At 51.6% G+C, this 20,943-nt stretch overlaps 5 protein-coding genes across 5 annotated transcripts; 3 read left to right on the forward strand and 2 right to left on the reverse strand.

Moving 5' to 3' along the window:
* Nucleotides 1-118: 118 nt before the first annotated feature.
* CC84DRAFT_1216703 (opaque-specific ABC transporter CDR3) lies at nucleotides 119-5,302 on the reverse strand (the record flags this gene model as incomplete). Its single annotated transcript, XM_018182835.1, has 14 exons — nucleotides 119-769; nucleotides 823-993; nucleotides 1,050-1,112; nucleotides 1,167-1,638; nucleotides 1,684-1,904; nucleotides 1,954-2,064; nucleotides 2,116-2,258; nucleotides 2,310-2,899; nucleotides 2,945-3,058; nucleotides 3,104-3,282; nucleotides 3,549-4,103; nucleotides 4,151-4,280; nucleotides 4,354-4,563; nucleotides 4,614-5,302. The coding sequence occupies 14 exons, from the start codon at nucleotides 5,300-5,302 to the stop codon at nucleotides 119-121; spliced, it is 4,299 nt and encodes a 1,432-aa protein (XP_018038166.1).
* A 3,241-nt stretch (nucleotides 5,303-8,543) lies between these two features.
* CC84DRAFT_1195845 (uncharacterized protein) lies at nucleotides 8,544-9,770 on the reverse strand (the record flags this gene model as incomplete). The annotated part of the gene is made up of 2 exons (XM_018181421.1): nucleotides 8,544-9,639; nucleotides 9,697-9,770. 2 exons carry the CDS (start codon nucleotides 9,768-9,770, stop codon nucleotides 8,544-8,546), a joined length of 1,170 nt encoding a protein of 389 aa, XP_018038167.1.
* Nucleotides 9,771-11,219: 1,449 nt separating this feature from the next.
* On the forward strand, nucleotides 11,220-15,878 carry CC84DRAFT_1144640 (UDP-Glycosyltransferase/glycogen phosphorylase). The gene is made up of 6 exons (XM_018176464.1): nucleotides 11,220-11,565; nucleotides 11,615-12,427; nucleotides 12,479-12,715; nucleotides 12,768-13,535; nucleotides 13,581-14,370; nucleotides 14,419-15,878. The coding sequence occupies exons 1-6, from the start codon at nucleotides 11,321-11,323 to the stop codon at nucleotides 15,754-15,756; spliced, it is 4,191 nt and encodes a 1,396-aa protein (XP_018038168.1). The 5' UTR covers nucleotides 11,220-11,320; the 3' UTR covers nucleotides 15,757-15,878.
* Nucleotides 15,879-16,844: 966 nt separating this feature from the next.
* Nucleotides 16,845-18,031, forward strand: CC84DRAFT_1258822 (uncharacterized protein; the record flags this gene model as incomplete). The annotated part of the gene is made up of 1 exon (XM_018184859.1): nucleotides 16,845-18,031. Exon 1 carries the CDS (start codon nucleotides 16,955-16,957, stop codon nucleotides 18,029-18,031), a length of 1,077 nt encoding a protein of 358 aa, XP_018038169.1. The 5' UTR covers nucleotides 16,845-16,954.
* A 2,589-nt stretch (nucleotides 18,032-20,620) lies between these two features.
* Nucleotides 20,621-20,938, forward strand: CC84DRAFT_720222 (uncharacterized protein). Its single transcript, XM_018187153.1, has one exon. The coding sequence runs from the start codon at nucleotides 20,653-20,655 to the stop codon at nucleotides 20,812-20,814; it is 162 nt and encodes a 53-aa protein (XP_018038170.1). The 5' UTR covers nucleotides 20,621-20,652; the 3' UTR covers nucleotides 20,815-20,938.
* The last annotated feature ends 5 nt before the right edge of the window (nucleotides 20,939-20,943 follow it).

The following is a 20,943-nucleotide window of genomic DNA, read 5'->3' on the forward strand; positions in this document are numbered from 1 at the left end:
CACGATGTTGAGACCAATTGCATTTAGCCAGTGTATTACGTTAGACAACGCGCAAACAAGCTGGTCAGGGAGATCTCTCATACTTGAACAAAGACTCATCGATCTCCATAGTCTTACTCTAGGGGGTCTTCGTCTTCTTCTTTACCCCAGGTACCCTGCATAACCAATACAGCGCCGTAGCGGCTGCGACATTGAACAAAACATAGACCCACAACAGCCCAAAGTCTCTCCATCGGTTCTCCCACGTAGCGTTGATCTGTTGCAAGAATTGATCAGTGCTCGACAGCTGACAGAAGTTACAAGTATCGGTCGCTCTTGGATCCTGCAGATAGCCTCCGGCCATACCGATGTAGTCTTGCATGTACTGGCCACAGGTTTGATTTGGCGGCGGTAGGAATGTCTGGAACTCGTTCGGCAAACAGTACGCGGGCGCTTGGCCGAGCGCCGTACTCATGAAGGAGCTTACGAGGTAGGTGAACGGATTTGCGCGGTACATGAAAATCCAGAAGCCAGGAAGCTTGTCCGGCCCAGCTAGGATGCCGCAGAAGGCGTAGAGCATAATGCTCATGATCGTCGCGATACCTCCTGCAACTTCCTCATTCGGCGCGCCAGCGATCAGCATGTGAGCGAAGGAGCTAGCAAACATGAACGTCGCCACGATGATGAGGAGGATTCCGAAGCTACGTATGCTCACGGAATCTGTAGGCTCTGCGTTCCGATACAAACCCACAGGATAGAACCATACCAGGAAGCAGAAAGTACCCATGATCTAGTTTGCGTCAGCAGATGTCGATGAGTTGGACCGACTGGATATTGGATTACTAAGTTCCAGAACATCTCAATAAAGATGTTAGAAAACAAGAAAGCTTGCCACACGTAGGTTTTAGACTGCCGTTCGCGCGCCTCGTACAAAGTCCGCTGCACTACGAAGTTGGGCATGATTTGAAACATGAGCTGAATGACGACGAACAGGAACACGAATATTCCGAACATCTAACTCAATCAGTACCATTTTTGACGCATTTGGAATATGTGAACAATCACCGTACCTGATTCTGGAGTCCTTGTATAGAGTTTTCCATCTTGTAGAACGAGAAGCCGATGAACAAGGACTAGTGATCTATGTGTTAGCAGCGAATCACAAGAATGTATGATCTCAAACTTACACAACCAATAGACAAAAGAGCTTTAGAATAGATGTACGAGGGTGTCCTCCAGTATTGCTGAGCGCAGCGGTTTGCGACGACAAGAAATTGGGTCACAAATGGCGCGGCGAATTCCTGGTAGCTGGAAGAGTTGGTATCCATGACCGCGGATGGCTCATTACGAAGTTGTCGAAGCCTTGCAAGTTCTGTTCGTATCTCTGCATACTCAGCAGAGGACTTCCATACAGCAGGCCAATCAATTTCGGTATGTGTTGAGCCTGGTGTTGCACCGATGGCGTCCAGCATATACTCGGCGGGATTCATGCTTGAATCATACTTCGGTCCGCCATTCCGTTCGAAATAGTCAACAAGAATGTGTGACTGAGATCCAATGTCTCCGAAGTAGACCGTACGGCCGCCTTTGGCAAGTAGAAGCAGGCGATCGAATCGCTGGAACAGCATCGCGCTAGGTTGATGGATGGTGCAGAGAATCCTGCATAGATGAGTTTGTGCCTCATAAAGCAGGAGCACGACTTACGCTTGCCCGTTCTTCGTCAACTTCTCCATTAGATCGCAAATGGACCACGATGTTTGACTGTCCAGACCGGAAGTCGGTTCATCAAGGAAAAGTAGCAGCCTCGGTCTAGCGGCGATCTCAACACCGATAGTAAGTCTCTTTCGCTGTTCAACGTTCAAGCCATCGCCAGGGACACCGACGACGGCTTCAGCGTAGTCTTCCATGTCCAACAGGCGGATGACCTATCGTGAATTAGCTCAAGCTCATACATGTATGCAAGAGTAAACCTACCTCATCAACATACGCTAACTTCTCGCCCCGAGAGTAATCTGCAGGCTGGCGAAGCAGAGCACTGAATTCGAGCGCCTCGCGTACAGTACTGCTATGAAGGTGTATGTCTTGCTGCAGGATCATCAGTCTCTAATTTGTTTCAAGGTGGCCACGATCACGAACCTGCATTACGTATCCTGTCTGTCGCTGGAAGGAACCATCTCTCTCGCGACCGTCGACAAACATTGATCCGGAGATGACTCCCATGGTAGTACGGCTCGCGAGAACATCCAGCAGAGTAGTCTTTCCGGCGCCGCTCACACCCACTGTTATACCTGATCAGCGCAAGAAACAGTCCAGTCCTTCACAACACTTACTCAAGGCTGTCAGCGTTCCTGGTTTGACCCAGCCATCGACATTTTGCAAGATTTTCCGGGTGTTGCCCTTGATTTGCACCTCGTAGCAGACATCTTCCCAGTGGAGGATACTCTGCTGCTTCTTAACGATCGAAGCAGCATCACTGTCGCTGGTGTACTTCTCAGTCTGGGCTGTAGTGTTTCTCCCAGTTTCTTCGTCCATTTTCCGACGCTTTGCCATCGCCTTGAGGTTCTTGCGACGAAAGACAAGTACTTCGCCTTTGGAGCGGGCCGACGCAACTAATTCAGACGTGATCAGGTGCAAGGCGGCGAGACCAACCACAAAGACCACTATAATTCCAAAGTTTCGCCATCGATTGGCGTATTGATAGTTGTACGTCGTGCTCGCAAACGCGGTCCCGTTGACGTAATTGGCACCGGCGATAGCACCTTTGACAGCACAGGCTCGTTGGTCAGGTGCAATGGCCTCGTAGGATGGTCCTGAGGGTACAAACTGCGCGCACGGGAACTGGCGGCCATCGAACTCGTTTACGATAACGCTTTCGAAACCATAGGAGATCGGGTTGATGTAGCGGATCCAGCTTGCCCAACTGTCCATATATTAGCTTGATTCGGATATTGCAGAGATGGCTTACCCTCTCATATCAGCCACAGGAATAGCAAAGCCGGTGTACAAAACGAGCCCCATCAAGATGATCGACGATGGCGCGAGTGCTTGAGCAATAGTCTTCGTGATTGAAGCAAAGAACCTGATTTGGTGAGTAAAACGTCATCTGAGAGGGCAGACCACCAACCTGAAAAACATTGACATCGACAGCAACATGGAAAAAGCGACGAGGAAAAAGAAGAAGAATGACCCTGCATCGCGGCGCAAGTTTGCCATGAAATACAGAGTTGTATTCACAATTACCGCATTCGTGATCTTGTAGGGCATATCCACGATCATGCTAGCCAGAGCTTCTGCGCTTGGGTGCTGTTAGAGTCAGCGATATAGTCGATGATGAATGAGCAAGATTTTGTACATATAGTGCATAACGAGTATGCTGGATGGATCATTAGCTCGTACTCAAGGAGAGGGGGGTCAAAATGGGATACTAGCCTTCTCCACGACCTCTCTTTTTGCATACAAAGAAAAGATCTCCAACATGCTACCAAAAGCATTGAGAAGTACCTAAAGCTGTTAATGAGTGCATCAATGGGTGAACAGTGCATGCAGCATTGATCCGGACAAATACTGACCATCATGAAAAGGACAGCTCCTCTAGAAAAGAACGCAGATGTGTCATCTGCCAGATTGAAGAAGATACTAGCGATGATCAATCCTTCAATAAAGTTGATGAGAAGCATCGAAATCGGAACAGAAGGATCGGCCTTGAGGCGCTGCACATCTCGCCACATGCAAAGCTTGACTTGTCCCCAGTACGACAGGGTATACGGCGAGCGCTCGCGTTGTGCCTTGGACTTCTCCACCTTCCTCGCCTCGGCGAACTTGCTACAACCTACACCACCCAGAGCATGATTGCGGGTGTACTCGTCGATCTGAGCCAAAAGAATCTTTCGCCCTTCGCTCTGTTGCCAGCATCTTGCGAAATCGTCGGAGGTCCTGGGTACCCGATTTTCGAAACCGGGTTTGACGACTCGCTCGGATGGAGAAGTCATAGAAGTCAGGAAGTCGGGCACTGTCTGAGCATCGGGACACGAAAACCCAAGCTGCTCAAAGTAGCTTTTGGCGCTTTGTGCAGGTCCGAAGTAAATCTGTCGTCCTTCATATAGCACCGTGACCTTGTCAAACAGCTATGAACGTTGTCAGCAAATTTCCTGGTGGTGTCGAAATGACGCACGTCGTAAGCTGCCTGCGGAGCCTGGTAAATGGCAACGAAAGTCGAAGACCCAAAGACATCGCATTGAGTACGAAGCGTCTTGCAGAACTCGACTGCATTCGCAGAATCCAGGCCTCGAGTAGAATTATCCCTGTGGATGGTCAGGCTATGTCGGCGAGATGCGGCGGGCCTTCGGCTGTCGAGACTTGGAGGCGGTGACTTACCAACATTGGAGGGGTGCATAGCTCAAAGCGGCTTCAGCAATGGTCACTCGCTTCCGCTCACCGCCACTCACTCCGCGTACGAAATCGTTTCCAACACAGGTGTTGATAGTGTGGCTGATACCAAACATGGCCATGATGACATCTCGGATATGTTCCGCATACTGTTCCCGCGAGACACCTCCTGGAATGGTGCGTGGGGTTCGGGCGAGTCTGTTTCCGTTCAAAACTTGTCGACTGAGGGAAAACCGACAATCACTTACGCGGCAAAATACAGAGTGTCTCCCACCGTCAGCTGGGGATAATGTCTGTCAACCTCTGCTGTATAGATGGCCTCTCCTCGAAATTGTTTGTGCATCTCCGCCGGTGCGATTCCGTGATAATTGAGTTGCGAGTCCGGGTTTACTTTGAATCCATGCGTTTCTCCCGCTATTGTCTTGAGCAGAGTAGAGCAGCCGCTCCCTGGTGGCCCCAGCACGCAGCATTGTTCACCAGGAAGAACCAAACCATCCAGATCACGGAGGATTTCTATCTTCTGGGCGCCTCTTCCGAAGAGCGCTGGTAGCTTGAGAATAGAGTTCGCAACACTGGATTGAAAATCGGTAGGCGATCCAACGCCTGAAACGTTGAGGTTCTTGAAGGCCACTCCGGCTACGCGCGCCGGTACATCTGAGGTATACCGTATGTTGTAGAACGCCTTCGCCCACGAGCGAGCATCGAACGCAGAAGAATTCGGGTCGAGAGTGGAGCCTTCACTAGCCTGGAATGGTGATTCGTGGTGAGTTTGGTGGGATTGCACTGTGAATTCGCGTGCTAACGAAAGGATGACTTGTTCGCGTTCTTCTCCCTGCTCCATCCGTGAGTGGGCATCGAGGTTCGAGCTCGAGCTAGACCCAATGAAATCTTGTGTAGTGCACTCCGTCTCGCCCTGAATGCCCAAAAATGAAGACATCGCAGCTACAGCAATGCGTCACCGTGCAGATTGAAGGTAAAACGGGATTTTCCTTTTTTAGAGGTGCTCAATTCGTACGACAATGCGCGATTAAGTAGTAAAGGTTATGGTATCAGTAGAAGTGACGCAAAGAACGGCAGGCAAAGAATCTTGGAAGAAGCACAAGGTGAAGCGAGTTGCAATGACTGTCATGCCATCCAAAATAAGTATACAAAGTTTGTGATTGTTCCAGAGAACGACTTGATTGCTAAGACGAAGGCCAAGTTTCTCACGCGCTGCGCGCGCACCGAGCGCCAAGCCTAATTATTTGCCCAAGAGAGCAAGCGCCGTGGCGGGGCATGGATCCGTCGTTGCTTTGGTCGACCACGCCCCATAGGTCGATGGATCATCCACTGGGTGTTTTCTCGATGCGAAACTGGCCTGAATAGCATCTTGGCGAAGGGCGGCGAGTCCCTGCAGTCGGACACTGAAGTGGGTCGGGAGGAATAGCGATGCTGGAGGAGAATCGTGCACGGCGTCCGAGGAAACCGACCCCGGTTTTTCATCGCGGATCCGTGCGCAGCAAGCGCAACATCACCTAAGCTAGGCAACCTTCCGTGCATGCGGCACCAACAAACCATCACAACATCATTTTGGGACGACTTTTCGACTATTTTCCCACATGTGTTCACGCCAGGCACGGACATCGAATCAGTTCATGGACGAGAACTGCGCTATCCACATCGGAGTCTAAACTCAAAGAAGATAATTGAAACCTCTCCTGCAAAAGCTATGGCCTCTATGCAATTGCTTAGTATGTGAAACATGTCCAGGTAGACGGAATAACAAAGGCACAGCGATGAGAGTCAATCGTTAACGGTCAGCATACGAACTCGCAATTTCAGTTGCCCTCTCCATGTGTCCGTATAGTACCTACCTAGGTATCGTGTACGGGTAATTCTATGCATGACTACATTTTCCCTTGCTTTCCTTCACTCTGCTACGTACAAGCCTATTTGTTATGCCTCATCGTATTCAAGTGGAGATGCGTCCACCGCAAATCTTGCATCCGCATCTTCGCTTTGGCTTTCGGACAATGCTTTGTCCTGAGGAGCGCCATCAGCATGGTCGTGAAGCGAGTAGATATCTGGTACCAGATTCTCATGATGCTTTCGTCCCGTTCCCAACGCCTAAAGCCCATCCACCTCTATATCCCCACTACGATATCATGTAAGCACTCCTCACGAAGCTGTATGTTTGCGACATCCCCGTAAACATCCCTGCATCTAAGGAACTCGTCAATTAATAACGGCCGGGCGTGATCTCGCTTCGTAGTATTGTCATAGGTGTAATCGATGTTCTGGTTGTGAGTATCGATAATGAACCGGTCCAACACCAGCAGAGGCCGCGGCTAACTTTTTCTACTTGGAACACTTATGAATTACATGTGAATAAATACATGTTTAGATATACCAGTCACCGTAGGGTCTGCAGTCGAGACGATTACTAGAGAGTAGGGGATAGAGGCACCGAGGACCTGATTAGTATCCATTTCTTACAGCATCACCCCAGCGTTTACCGCACTGCCCATGTTGCAATTCATTGAGTACTTAGACTTTCAATCCTCGAGCTCACGTGCTCTCCACTAAGTCTCCTCGGGCTACAATATCACGAACCGACTTACGTGAGCAAAAAAAGGGTATGTAATTCACCATCTGTCTATTTCGTATACTTCTAGAAGGCCGATCGAAAATTCCCCGCTTTCGCAACAAGCATACGAAGCACCGGCGCACATTGCGTGCGCAAGGAACAATAACAACGCCTAAGTGGAAAGTCTCGCATGGTGATCCTCACGCGCAAACAAAGACCACCAGGGTCGTTAAGCCTACCCAACACAAACCCCAGTACATCTCCGCAAACCCCATAGACATACATGTAGAATTTATTGCAACAATGTACTTCCTAGCACGCTTCATCTGGCTTTTCGCCGCCATCGCAATGGTAACACCATCCCCGGAGGAGGAAGTCGTCTTGCAGCGCAACCCACCACCATCACCGCCGTCAAACAAATATTCGACGAGGCTGACAAGCACGCTGAAGACGAGCGTGACGAAGGCTCCGGTAGTAACGACAACGACGGTGCCGGTAGTACCGACGACCACTGTGCCGGCGCCAACGTGTCCTCTCAATCCTAATTGGGCAACATGCGGACCATGTGCTGTTATGTAAGAGACTGAGCAGTATATGATATAGAGCAAGGGTGCCGTCGTGTCGGCGTTTGAGGACTTTGGGGGGTTCGGAGGGTGAAGCGGGGAACTTGCCTTCGACCTGAGCAGATTATGTAGGAACCCTTGATATCTGATAGTGTTATTGGAACATCCGTAGGCGAGATAGATGTGAAACGTGTAAGAATTGCGTCTATAGAAAGTGGAACGCTGAGCTACTGTACTTTGTTAGAACGATGGCGGAAGTAGACGCTTGTTCTGGATGATAACCTTGTTCGTGTTCAGCTGGTCTTGCTGTTCCCTGATAAGACGCTTGGTATTCAAAATCGTGAATAGAACTGGTACAGTAGGATTCACGGCTCCTGCCTCTTCTACATGAGAATGGTCTCCCGCATGTTCTCCTCGAGGTGCGCTTGTGTCGCCGTTCTGTGCATAGATCACTCTAGATGACTAACTCTACGATAGTCGTGCCCAACGGGTTGCATTAGCAAGCCCTCGTATGCGAAGAATTCCCGAAAGAGTTCGTCCCTCAAAATTGTTGTCATCGACAAAGTGTTGTGCCGAAGTCGAGAATGTCGCATCAATACTCGGAATTCAATACGTCCGTCCACTGGCGCCCAAGACCAAGATGGTGAGTCCTCGATTTCATTGTACAACGGAAAATTCAACGAAGAGGGTGGTTGATATTAGGGGGTCTTTCGAGATTTCCTTTCAAACAAGGTGATAAGCAAAGGATCACATCAGTGTAGCAACGTCAAGGTCACAAATGCGTGGATGATGTGATTTGTCTTGGAAGTCACTTAAAACATCGCCTTCGAATAAGACATACACCTGTCGCAAAGCATCTCTGAGACGGTGGGACTATGTGCAAAGTCGGCTTGTGCGTAGAGAAACAGTTTACGCTGAGCTGCAGCTGACTGGTCTCGAGGCGGCTGCGCTAACCCGCACTAGCTTAGGTAATAACCCTGGGGGCCATGTTCCTTTTCAGCTTAGTCATATTATGATACACTTTGCGAAAGCTCGCGTCCATGACCTATTCATGGTAACACGGGGGAGATGGCATCGTGATCGTGAGCAGGCGGCGATGATGCGGCCGCAAAATCATGGGACCTGATTTGCACCATCTCACCCCTCTCTGAGCCTTCGAATTTCAAGCTTTTTGATGGTGACTCCCCTGACGTCTTGCTGACAGAAAGGGACCCAACCAGCGTCGGAGACTGCGTATCTTGACTCGCAAGTCTGGATGTTGCAGATCTCTCCCGGTGTTTAGAAGCATTCGGTACTGACGGGCCCGTCGCCTGTGACAATCGCGCGTTGTTGCTGTTTGTCGTGCTTCGTGGGGCTGGGTAGAAAGACCACGGCTGAGGACTTGACGCATTAAACTCGTCTACCTCAAAGAGCTCCCGTAGGATGGTCCAGGTGAACGGTATGTTGGCAACAATAACCGCCATGGAGACCTCGCGGAGGTACCAAGAGAGCCAGGTGTGGATGTAGGAGTTGCTTATGGAATAATACAAACTCAGGATAGCCGCCGTTATGGTGAACAGCCCAAGTGAGAAGATAAAGCAAAGGACCATTTTCCGCTTGGTGGGAAGTGACGACCGGATAAGCATCTGGAGGGCGATGCAAAGCATGACCAGATCCGATGATACGTTGAAGACGGTCTTGGTGATGCGATGGTCGATCAGGGTATCGCATTGCTTATTCGCAGTCGGTACCGCGTAGTATAGTGAAAATGGACGACACCAGGCAGCGAAGTACAGAAGTTCCATGACAACGAAGCCGAGCACAACGTAGGCGGCGAGAAGTTTGATGGCGACGTTTTCCTTGCGCAGCGCTGTGCGTGTCAATCGGTGGTACATGACCAACAGGCAGCCCTTGCAGGACCAGATGACAAGAATCAGCATCTGTTCCACGACAATCATGAGTTTGCTGCCGTACACGCGACGCGAAATATCTCGCGCGCTGACTGCACTCCAGTCGAAGCCGCTCGGCTCAAGGTTTGATCCAGCCTTCAGGTACTTGTTGGAAATTACGATGAAAGTGGTGTAGCAGGTTGCCACAAACAGGCCCATGACCCAGTCGTCAACTTGCAGGCCTTTGATCGAGCGAAATAGCAGTTTTCGAGAAATTCTAGGGGGGCAGTCAGTTCCTGTTCTGGTTTGTGAGCTGCGAAGGTGCGTAACTCACAGCCGCGCGCCGATCATGGCGAGTACGACGATCCACCATATCCACGATTCGCCACTGTACGGTGTCTTTGCCATCGCACGCGTTATCCGTACGGTCGCTTGTATTCGCGCCGTTGTTGCGTGCGCATGTTGTGCTGTAACCGAGATACGAGTAACCCTGGCGAGGAAGGCTCACTGTGGCTGATCGTTTGGCGATTGATAAGCGGCTGCGATGTGCCAATCACAAGTGAATATGTCAAGATGAAGATGGATGTGAGTGAGCATACGCGCGCGAAACTGTTGCACAACGTACTTTCGGCTAAGTAGTCGTTGGACTTTGGCGATAGCAACGGTGAATGGATTCATGGGTTGTGGAGCAGGGAAGTGGACCGTCGGAGAACTGCTCTTGCTTTTTGCGGGGTTCGGCGCTAATTTCGTTCCTATGCTACGGGCACCTTTCCCGTTACCGCGATGTTCTCTGCATACCGACACGCTCAATGGTAACATGCAGTCGCTCAAATGTGCAATGGCAGTGTCCATTGAGCCATCTACAACACGACGATTTTGGTGTTTCAGCATGGTCCCGTTCAGCAAAGAGAATGAAGCTCGTGCTTTTCCCCCTTCACGTTAAATGCCAATCTCTAGACTTCGACATCGTCTGTCCCTAGTGCTGGAAAGTCATGCTCCAAGTTTTGTAGGTAAAGGTAATATCCAGCTTCTGAGAGTTACGTGCTCACCCTGATTCCAAGTTTCCAGCACGTACCTGTATCACGAACCCTGCTCTCGGATACATATGATCAATTGGCCATCATTGGATAGGCTTTTATACAACTGGAGAGACTTCGATTTCTGAAACTATATCCCCAGGCAGCAAAACTCGTGTCCAATTTAGCGCGGCAGGACGTATCACGCTAAGCCTCGTCGCAGGCCTAAAGTACCCATCATGTCGCCAAAGCGTCATTGAACGTAGACAGTCCTATGATCTGGACCTGTCATCGTCCGCAACATTACGACTGAAACAATAGGTGCAGTGCAATTGTTTCCCCGTTGCCTAATGGCCTAAAATACTCGGTATGAGACTATATTCGTGCAAAGTTGGAAGTCCCACAGTAAATCATATGAAGCTTCTAACGCTGGTTCCCAAGCGCCGGGGCAAGCTCCGACACGATACGATGCGACACGATGCGGTACGAGCGAATACGACGCGGCATGTCCTGCCTGCCATGCAAGTATGATAACGCATACAGTTCAGAAGGAACGGAAGGTAATGGCTGAGATTTGCCGGCCGAGGGATGCGACAGCCGCTTCGCACCGACAGTGGTCGTAAAATCTGGTATGCCTTGCTCGTTCAATCGTTTAATGCCATATGATGATAGCGTCGTAATCGGCCAGATGATGACGAGTTGGCTGCCCAAGCCACTGGCCCCGACGTTGGCGAATCAGAGGATGAAACGGCCGCACTGGTGCGCCGCGTCCAGGGACCAGGTCCACCTGTGAAGGCTACGCTTGCGAAGGCCGCCCTACGTAACCGGTCTGCTGGCCTGGCCGTCCTGCCTTTGCTGCTGCGCTCCTTTGACCAAACCCCTACTTTTGTCTCCGTTCTTCTCCATGATACCCCTACGACTCTTCTTTTGACGCCACGCACCATGACGAACGACGAGAGACCGCCCCGCGGCGGGGCTGCGCAAGGGGACGCGTCCCCGCCCCCACTACCACCGCCCTACAATGAAAATGCAACTGCGCCGGCAGGCGCCACGCCCTCGAGCTCAGCGCAGCAACACGGCCCGGCTGGGAACGACCAGCTGCCCGAGCGGCCGCGAACGAAGCCGGAGGGGTCGACGTACGCCAGTTTGTACCGCCCCGGAGAAGCGCAGAATGTCTCTCGGCCAGCGTGCGTACGTGGACTAGAGTGCCAATCTACAGTGCTAACCCGTCGCCAGAGCCGGTGCACACAGTCAGGATGCCCTGAGCAGCATTGCACACGCCGAGCACGCCGCCCCCGCAGACCATCCCCCGCCCGCGTACAGCGAATTTCCAGGCACATTAAATGACGACGGCGGCCAACTCGGCGCAAACGCGACCGTTGCGAGCGATGGACGAGTCAACATCAACATCGACCAAAAGAGCCGCGGCCTATCGCAACTCATCGTACCACAGCTTCAGCGCCAGCTCACCCGCGTCCAACGCGAACCCGCACCGCCGCCTCCCTACATTCCAGAATCGCTCGGAGGCGCACCTGGCCAGAGGCCCCCTCCCCCACTGAATCTCGTCATACAAGTCGTTGGCTCGAGAGGAGACGTGCAACCATTCGTTGCTCTGGGCAAGGTGCTCAAGGACACCTACGGGCATCGCGTGCGGTTGGCGACGCATGCGACGTTCAAGGACTTTGTTATTGAAAACGGGCTGGAATTCTTCAGCATTGGCGGCGATCCCGCCGAGCTCATGGCTTTCATGGTCAAGAACCCAGGCTTGATGCCAGGGTTTGACACACTGCGCAGCGGCGAGGTGGGCAAACGTCGAAAAGGCATCGCCGAGATTCTGCGTGGCACGTGGCGATCGTGCATTGAGACCGGCAATGGCATGGGCGTGGATCCGCTCAAGCAGACTATCGAAGAATGGATGGGCGTTGAGGACCAGCTACCGGACGACCTCAAGAAACCCTTTGTCGCCGATGCCATCATCGCGAATCCGCCAGCCTTTGGGCACCTTCATTGCGCTGAGAAATTGGGCATACCCTTTCACATCATGTTTACGTAGGTCAATCCCGTCTCTTTGGCCGTCTTGAATGCTAACAATATCCATAGAATGCCCTGGAACCCGACGCAGCAGTTTCCGCACCCCTTGGCCAACATTCAAACCTCAAATGCAGACGCGTCCATCACCAATTACATGTCATATATCCTCGTAGATATGCTAACATGGCAGGGCTTGGGAGACTTGATCAACAAATTCCGCAAAGATGCCCTGAATCTGGATCCGATCAGTTTGCTCTGGAGTCCTGCCATGTTGGAACGGATGAAGATCCCGCACACATACTGCTGGTAACTTGACTTTGTCTGCTTCATAGAACAGGGCACGCTAACCTAGGGCCAGGTCTCCAGCGTTGATCCCGAAGCCCAAGGACTGGGGGCATCATATTTCGATTGCAGGCTTCTTCTTCCTCAATTTGGCATCAAACTACACACCAGCACCAGATCTTGCCGAATTTCTAGCCGCAGGCGAACCTCCGGTGTACATCGGCTTTGGGTCGATTGTGGTGGACGATCCAAACGCTATGACCACGATGATCTTCGAAGCAGTAAAGACAACCGGAAGACGGGCATTAGTGTCGAAGGGCTGGGGCGGCCTGGGTGGGGATGACCTCAACGTACCTGAAGGTGTCTTTATGCTTGGCAACGTGCCACACGACTGGCTGTTTAAGCACGTCGCAGCTGTAGTCCATCACGGTGGTGCTGGCACCACTGCCGCAGGTATCGCTGCAGGTCGGCCTACCGTCGTCGTGCCGTTTTTTGGAGACCAACCTTTCTGGGGAGCCATGGTGGCCAAAGCTGGTGCTGGGCCTGACCCCATCCCTTACAAGGATTTGACTGCAGAGAAGCTAGCCAACGCCATCCAAGAGGCTTTGAAGCCAGAGTCGCTTTCCAAAGCCGCAGAGCTTTCCGCTAGAATCTCGAAAGAACAAGGAGCCCAGGTTGGCGCTCAGTCATTCCATCAGATGTTGAAGTACGATGATCTAAGATGCGCTGTTGCTCCAAATCACCCGGCTGTCTGGAGAGTGAAGCGGACTCAGGTCCGCCTGAGCGCCAAAGCTGCGACTGTCCTAACTCAAGAGGGCGAGCTTAGCTTCTCTGACCTTAAACTGTAAGTCCCCCGCTCTAGTAAGCGGATACAGCCTGACCGCATTAGCTTCCGCGCGCGCGAATACATTCCTGACGAAGGTCCTTGGGATCCAATCACTGGTGCTACGTCCGCTCTTGTCGGTACTGCAGGACAAATGATGATGGGTGTGGCCGATTTCCCCATTGAAACCTTGAAACTCCTCAACATACATCCCGACTCCTCGCGCAAGGGCAAGGGTAAAGCGAAGCAGACTGAGAACGATGGTGCCACCGATACAGGTTCGCGAGCTGGCGACAGGCCCCCGGCTAGGTCAAACACCGGATCAGGAGCCGGGAGTAGCACCACTTCAATCACTCCGACACAACAGCCAGGCACGCCGGACGGTCGCAGTGCTGCCTTATCCCAGACACCAAAAGCATCTGACTCTTCCAGCCCCCGCCCAGACCCGGAACGCTCTGGATTTATGGCTCAAGCAATGGCGCAGCATTCTCAAGTCTCACAATCTCGTTCGCCGTCACGAGATCGGGCTTGTTTCATTCCAGGATCCAGCCATAGCCGCCGATCAAGTCAAAGTCGTGCGGCTTCGGCCTCAGCGTCGGAAATTCGTGACAAGGCAGGCACCGTCTACAGCGATAAGAGTACCTTCGGGGATAAGCTCGGCGAAATGAACAAAGACTCAATCGTTGGCACCGGCAAAGGCGTCGGTAGAATCGTTGGTGCGGGTTTCAAGTCGCCTCTAGACTTCTCCATGAACGTGGCGCAAGGGTTTCACAACGTGCCGAAGTTGTATGGCGGCGAAGTGAGGCAGGTTGATAAAGTCACCGATCTTCAGAGCGGCTTGAAGGTTGCTGCAAAGGTATGATGATTACCCCGTAGCTACGTCAGCGTCTCACATCCTCTTTAGCAATTCGGTTTCGGCCTTTACGACGGCATAGCTGGCATCGTCACCGACCCATATAAGGGCGCAAAGAAAGAAGGCGGACTAGGTTTCGTTAAAGGGGTGGGTCGCGGTATTTTCAGCGTCCCCTTCCGTGTCATGGGAGGTGCCTGGTCCGTTCCCGCGTACGCCATGAAGGGCCTTTACCAAGAAATGCTCAAGAACCAGGGTTCGGGTGTCCAAAACTACATCATCGCAGCCCGAATTTCGCAGGGATACGACGAGGCTTCAGCGTTGTCGCCAGCTGAGAAAGCAGATATCATCAGTCGATGGCGATGCATCAAGACTAATGTCAAGAAGAAGAAGAATCCTGGCGAAGACCAGCTACAAGCCTTACACAGCTACATGTCAGAAAGACGCGAGAAGAAGGAGAAGAAAGATCGCTTTGGAAAGCTCAAGAGGCAGGGGACTGCTCCTGGGGCCCAGGACTCTCGTCTCTATGCGACAGACGGGAGGGGCTCACTGGATCTTCCTGAACCTGTTGTTCGGAGCGGAACAGGGATCAGCACAACGACACAGAGGGGAATGGACAACCCCGTGCATCCTCTGCACCACGCACACACTTTCCCCGAGCCCGCCCTCCCTCACAACGCACCAACAGTCCAGCAAGCCGATCTTATCCACGACGAAGAAGCTGAGCGTGCCGAACTCGAAACCGCCATCAAAGCCTCCGTCGCTGAGACGTCACGCGGCAACCCCGAAGAAGACGAGCTCATTGCGCGCGCCATCCGTGCCTCTATGCTCGAGCTCCAGCGCGAGCCCGAGCCACACGAAACCGAAGAAGAAGCCCTCCAGCGTGCGATGAAAGCCAGCATGAACGAAGCGCAGAAGAGCGGCGTCTCAGCTGACGAGCAGCGCATCCTCGAGGAAACGCTGCGCGCGTCGATGCTGGAGACGTCACGTGCGCGCCGGGCACACAATACGGACTCCGAGTGGGATTCGTCGGATACTGAGGACGACGAGGACTACCAGCGCATACTGGCTGAGTCAGAGAAACTGCACCAACTTCATTCCAGCGAGGACAAGCACGATGAGTATTTCTCGAGCATCGTGGAGGCCGGCGACGCGAAAGCACAACCCCCAAATGACGAGGAGGAACAGGCGCTGCGGAAGGCGATCGAGGAGAGCGAGCGCCAGGACAGAGAGGACAAGGAGAGACTCGAGAAGCAGATGACGGAGGAGGACATCGTTATGGAGTATGTGAAGAAGCAGAGTTTAGCGGAGGCGCAGCATAGGGAGAGGTTGAGACAGGGGAGGGATATTGGAGGCGAGAGCTCCGGTGGTGGGACATCAGGGGCGGCGTAGTATGTTTTCGTGGTGGGGGTTGGTGCTGAGGGGATGGGCCTGGGTTGAAGGAAAGTTTGGGAGGGAGATGGTGCATGTGATGATTGATTGATACCCATGACTCGACCAGTACATGCTTAGCCTATAACGACGTTATTGCTATGAGTCCATTCGTTGATACGCACGACATGAGCATGTGTTGTTCGGCCTGCCATGGTCTGCTCGTTGTCATTCCGACTACCTCGTCGCTCCTCTTTGAATTCAAGGGATGGATGCTGTGAAAAGATTCAGTTCAACACGGGGTACGGTTTCCTGGATTTCAATTGTAGATTCTTTGTTCCTTGAGCAGTAGTAGGTGGAGTCACCTCTATCTGCTTTTGGTTGTGGGCTCTACAGACTGATACATTGTTTCTTACTTTCTCAATACGTGCCTCGTATCAGAGATGTATATATAAGCTACAGCAAATAAATGCGATAGATGAGACGCAGTCGAAATAGCTAATGTGTGTAGAGAGATAAATTATTGACAGAAATTAGCAGATTAGTAGCTGTAATTTGACCTGAAACCCACTTTGGCTAGTACAAGCAGTACAACATCAACGTATAACATGAAACACATATTATGGAATAGGGTACCCAAAGTATGCTGAACCGATCTTATTTATGTACACAAATGTACGCTTCGTGTCTGGAAGGCGGTTTACTGTACATATCTCTCTTCAACGATCATAACTAGTTACAATTAGGAGGTGCAAATACTCACTATGATTCAAAACCATCAAGAGCTATCACATTGAGGTTTTGCGGTCATGCCTATGGTAGATAGTCGTCTAATACCCAGGCTCTACCGCGTTCGGAAAAGCCCGACCAGCGTGCACCGAACAACGCGTAGATCTACTTCGTACCAACACTCAAAATATGGAAGACCGAACCGTGGCTCGATACTAGGGTAGGAACATTTTATCCGATGTAGCTTTACTATACTTGATGCGGCCATGCTGGATATCTGCCCGCTCTGAAAAGCTCGGCACCTACCGGATATGGTTAGACAAAGTTACATCTTGGACGTCGTTTCGGTTGATCATTCTCGTGCGACCCAACATTTGAACATTTGCCTCCGCTATAATAGCGTGTAGAGGGCTGTCACCGGAACAAAACCTGGACAGCATTCAGCATTCATACGAAGCCTTCGAGACTCGCAAGAGTGCACACCACCAAAATGAAGCGGACTGTGACAATCATGAGTCTTTTTGCATTGCGTGTTGCTGCACAAGCATCACCAGGCCTTCCTTTCGTCATCAACACATGGGGAGGACCATTCACCGCAGCCACCGATGCAGCCTACCTGTCTTTGCAGAGACCCACCACTTCAGCGCTGGACGCCGTAGAGATTGGCTGCTCCACTTGCGAGAAGAACCAGTGTGACGGCTCAGTCGGCTTTGGTGGCTCGCCGGACGAGGACTGCGAGACAACCTTGGACGCCATGATCATGGACGGCACGACTATGAAATCCGGCAACGTTGCAGGGTTGCGACGGATCAAGGACGCGATCGCAGTTGCGCGACACGTGCTAGAGTACACAACGCACACCCTTCTCGCAGGCGATCTGGCCACGCAATTCGCTGTCTCGAATGGCTTCGCCTTGAGCAATCTCACTACCACAGAACAGACCAAGAGATGTGCAGCGTGGAGGGAAGAGCATTGCCAGCCCAACTACCGAATCAACGTATCCCCGGACCCAAAGACGTCGTGTGGACCTTACACTGGTGTCGCACTCAATTCATCGTCTCCCGTGTACCAAAGAGGGCTCATTCCTGACGGAAGTCAAACGTCCCACGACACCATCTCTATGATTTCCATTCACTCCTCCGGTACGATGGCAGCCGGAACGTCCACCAATGGCGCAACCTGGAAGGTTCCAGGCCGCGTCGGCGATGGACCAATTACAGGCTCTGGGTCGTATGTTGACGGCGATGTGGGAGGATGTGGCGCTACGGGTGATGGCGACATCATGATGCGTTTCCTTCCTTGCTACCAGGCTGTTGAGAACCTACGGCAGGGTATGAGTCCAAAAGCGGCAGCCGAGGACGCCGTCAAACGTATACTAAGGAAGTATCCTGATGGCTCCTACGGCATCGTTGTGGTGGACAAGGATGGGCAGCACGGCGGGGCGGGAGCGGGATGGACTTTCACGTATGCATTCAGAGGAGGGAATATGAATGCCACTGAGGTGGTGTCAGTCCCGCCATTGACTGAAGCCAGGCGAAGCGAAAGTGAGACGGTGATGCAAGCTTAGATCTTGTGGTCGAATGAGCAATGCACATTTCAAGTACCTGCACGCCAAGTCATGAACTTCTCATAAGAGTATCCCTGAGCACATTAAGTGCCGTTAGGGATGCGTGTGTGTCTGCATTATGCAGGATATTGGAGCCCATATCTAACCCTCGGAAATTGCGAAGGAGATTCTTGTCGGGAGCTGAAGTGTCGGCATGCGGCAGCGCGAGCGACCAAACGGTAGGCTTGATATAGAAGATCGCATGGACCAGAAATACTGATGGAGTATTCCAAGTCCAGGTAGAGTCATCGGACTACAGCACCCATGAAGGAGGGCGCGATATTGATCTCCTTGGACGCTTCATCAATCAGATCGTCGGGACCTTCGACGTTGGCATGACTCACCAAAATGCGTCGCGAGTGGGCGAATTCGGCGGAGTGATGACAAGTCGGGATTCGTGGGCTGGAGGGGCCGCATCTTTCCGCACATATTGGTGAAGATCACTTTCCGCGATATGCTGGAAGAGGTCCAATTTGATTGCAAAGACACGCAAACGAGCGTGTTGAACACACTGTCGAGTAATTCGGTTCGGGCGTTTGCAAAGGCTATGGAATTCCTGCTTCGAGCTGCGGTATCGTGCGCGGACAAGAGCGAGATTGTTGAAGGCTGGCCTACTGGCATATGCATTTATGCCACGAACATACCTGTTCGATGTATAACTCTTCCAGACTGCAAAAAGTAACCTTCAAAGCTGTCCCAAAAATAAGGTAGAATGCACGATACGATGGTATTCATTGATGTAGATGTAAGGATACAAGGGGTGGACAAAGGATGGTTAGCTCACACACCCAATTCCGTTGACCTGGCACGATGAAATGATGATCGCAATGTGCTATTGCTACCCATGAACTCCTTGTGACCGCCTTCATATACCAGACACAAACTTGCCTCTCCACGACCCGTTCACCTCTTGGTAACTGATTCTGTGGTTATTGACGGTGGAACACAGGGTAAAAATTAACCTCCTTCGATCTTCCATACACAGAGTGTACGATGTCGAAGGCGCCTCACCTACAGGTTCATCAGTCCTCGTCGTTGGCTCCAATCATAGATACTAACCATAGATGCGGCCATACGGTTACGCCCACCTGCGTCAGTTCTTTCTTCTCCTGCTTGCCCACATTGTTAGTACACCACGGCAACTCATAGAGCGAGGTCTTCTTCCCCACACGCTCTTTCCCGAGTGAATGCTTGACGAGCCAGATAAGCTGATCCCGGCGGACGGCGTTGTTGTCAAAGTCCTTCTCCTTGACAGTCTTGTACATCTTGGGACCCGCTGACTGCGCCTGCTCAAGAAGCTGGCTGACACGTGCCTTGCCGTTGAGGTCCAGGCCGGTGGTGAAAGAGTGACCAGAGGTGATATGGAGTGAGCGCATGCGCGCGCCGGTGGTGTTGAAAGCGCATCGGATCATGTCGGCGACGGATTGCTGCCTTTTTGAGCCGTTCTGTTGGGCGTCCGTGTCAAGGGCTAGATGTTGTCAGTGAGACTGGGCTGTGAATTGGAGCAATGGTAAGGTTTTAGGTACGACAAGATAAAGTGACGGGAATTTAGATGTACGGTCCATCGTGTGGCAGACACCAAGGCGCAAACTGAGCGGTCAGTGTTTCGCTTCACGACTTCTTCTAGGGAAAGAAGGTACCCTTATCAGCTCAGAACCACGTGGGCGGGACGAGATTGGTTTTCAAATTGGAAGAAGTCTTGAGATACGCTTACGATCAGGGTGGCTTCCAACCTTTGGCTGCCCTTGCCGTTTGTCAGGTCAGTTGCTGCATCGAGGACCAGCTTGCAGTTGGGTGGAAGTTTTGATCCGAGGATCTTCTACAGATAGGACGATTCGGTCCAGTCATTTTGTGCACAGAATGCCAAAGAGCTCACTTTCCCATTCGCTAGATGTCTTGGTTGAAGATGAAAGACGGAAGGAACGTAGAAAGTTGTCTCCTCCAGACTCGGTTAACGTACCTGGCAAGCGAGCGGCGCAGGCAAGCGAGCGGCGCACCCCACCAACTTTTCACCACTTCATAGGAATCTATCTTAACAATAAGATAAAATAATAGAATATACGCATTATACTAGATTAAGCTGCATCTCTAGTATCCTTCTTACATGTTCGTGAGTTATGGCCAGTCTCCCTACAGCGCCTATAGCGCGCGGAAGCCTGCCGACTGGTACCTAATTGCGCCCTACCTTGACGCGTTTCCCCCTTAAGCTGCTGCTCAACCTTATTTTAAGCTATAATTTCCTCTGCCTCTGCCTTTAATAGGGTGCCTTGCTTCTAGATACGCTTCTTTTTGCGCTTTCTGCGCATTGTAGCAGTCTCATTTGCTTTCTTAAGGCTCTTGATCTGATCGCGCATTAATGCTATTTTGTACATTACTATTGTAGAGCCTTTCTCAAGCTAATTAAGTCTCTCAATAATAGATATAGGTGATGAGCTTCTATGCCTCTATATCCTATCGCGTATTAATGTTAATTGAGCCTCTAGCTCACGCGCGTTGCTTGGTGTTCGCGCTTCCTAGAGGGTAGTCTCTAGTGCAGGTAGTGTTGGCGTATAAAGCTGTTAAGATCCAATCAGAGATCTCACATGTATCGTAGTAATATTCACTGGGCGCCAACTGAGACAACCTCGAGGGCGGCGCCTAGACGTCACGTGACCGACAGACGCGACAGCTGCTGTCAAGTCTGTCGTAGACCCGACAGCGTCTGTCAGATCTGTCACGTGTCCTATATAGGAACTCGAGTATGAACCTTCATACTCGTGTTCAACCTGTTTATCAATCTATCGTTTGGATTACACTCAGGCTATATTGTTGACTCGTTATATCCTCCTCCGATACTATCGTCTCGACAAACCCCTTCCTTCCCCAGTTGTCTT

This window comes from Paraphaeosphaeria sporulosa, assembly GCF_001642045.1.
Source record: "Paraphaeosphaeria sporulosa strain AP3s5-JAC2a unplaced genomic scaffold CC84scaffold_4, whole genome shotgun sequence".
NCBI lineage: Eukaryota > Fungi > Ascomycota > Dothideomycetes > Pleosporales > Didymosphaeriaceae > Paraphaeosphaeria > Paraphaeosphaeria sporulosa.

Excerpts from the sequence above, each read along its gene's own strand:
- CC84DRAFT_1144640 (XM_018176464.1), top strand. The coding sequence starts at position 11,321 with ATGACGAACGACGAGAGACCGCCCCGCGGCGGGGCTGCGCAAGGGGAC. Across the intron at positions 13,536-13,580 it reads AGCTTCTCTGACCTTAAACT|CTTCCGCGCGCGCGAATACA; the intron begins GTAAGTCCCCCG and ends TGACCGCATTAG. Across the intron at positions 14,371-14,418 it reads GCTTGAAGGTTGCTGCAAAG|CAATTCGGTTTCGGCCTTTA; the intron begins GTATGATGATTA and ends CATCCTCTTTAG.
- CC84DRAFT_720222 (XM_018187153.1), top strand. The coding sequence starts at position 20,653 with ATGTATCGTAGTAATATTCACTGGGCGCCAACTGAGACAACCTCGAGG.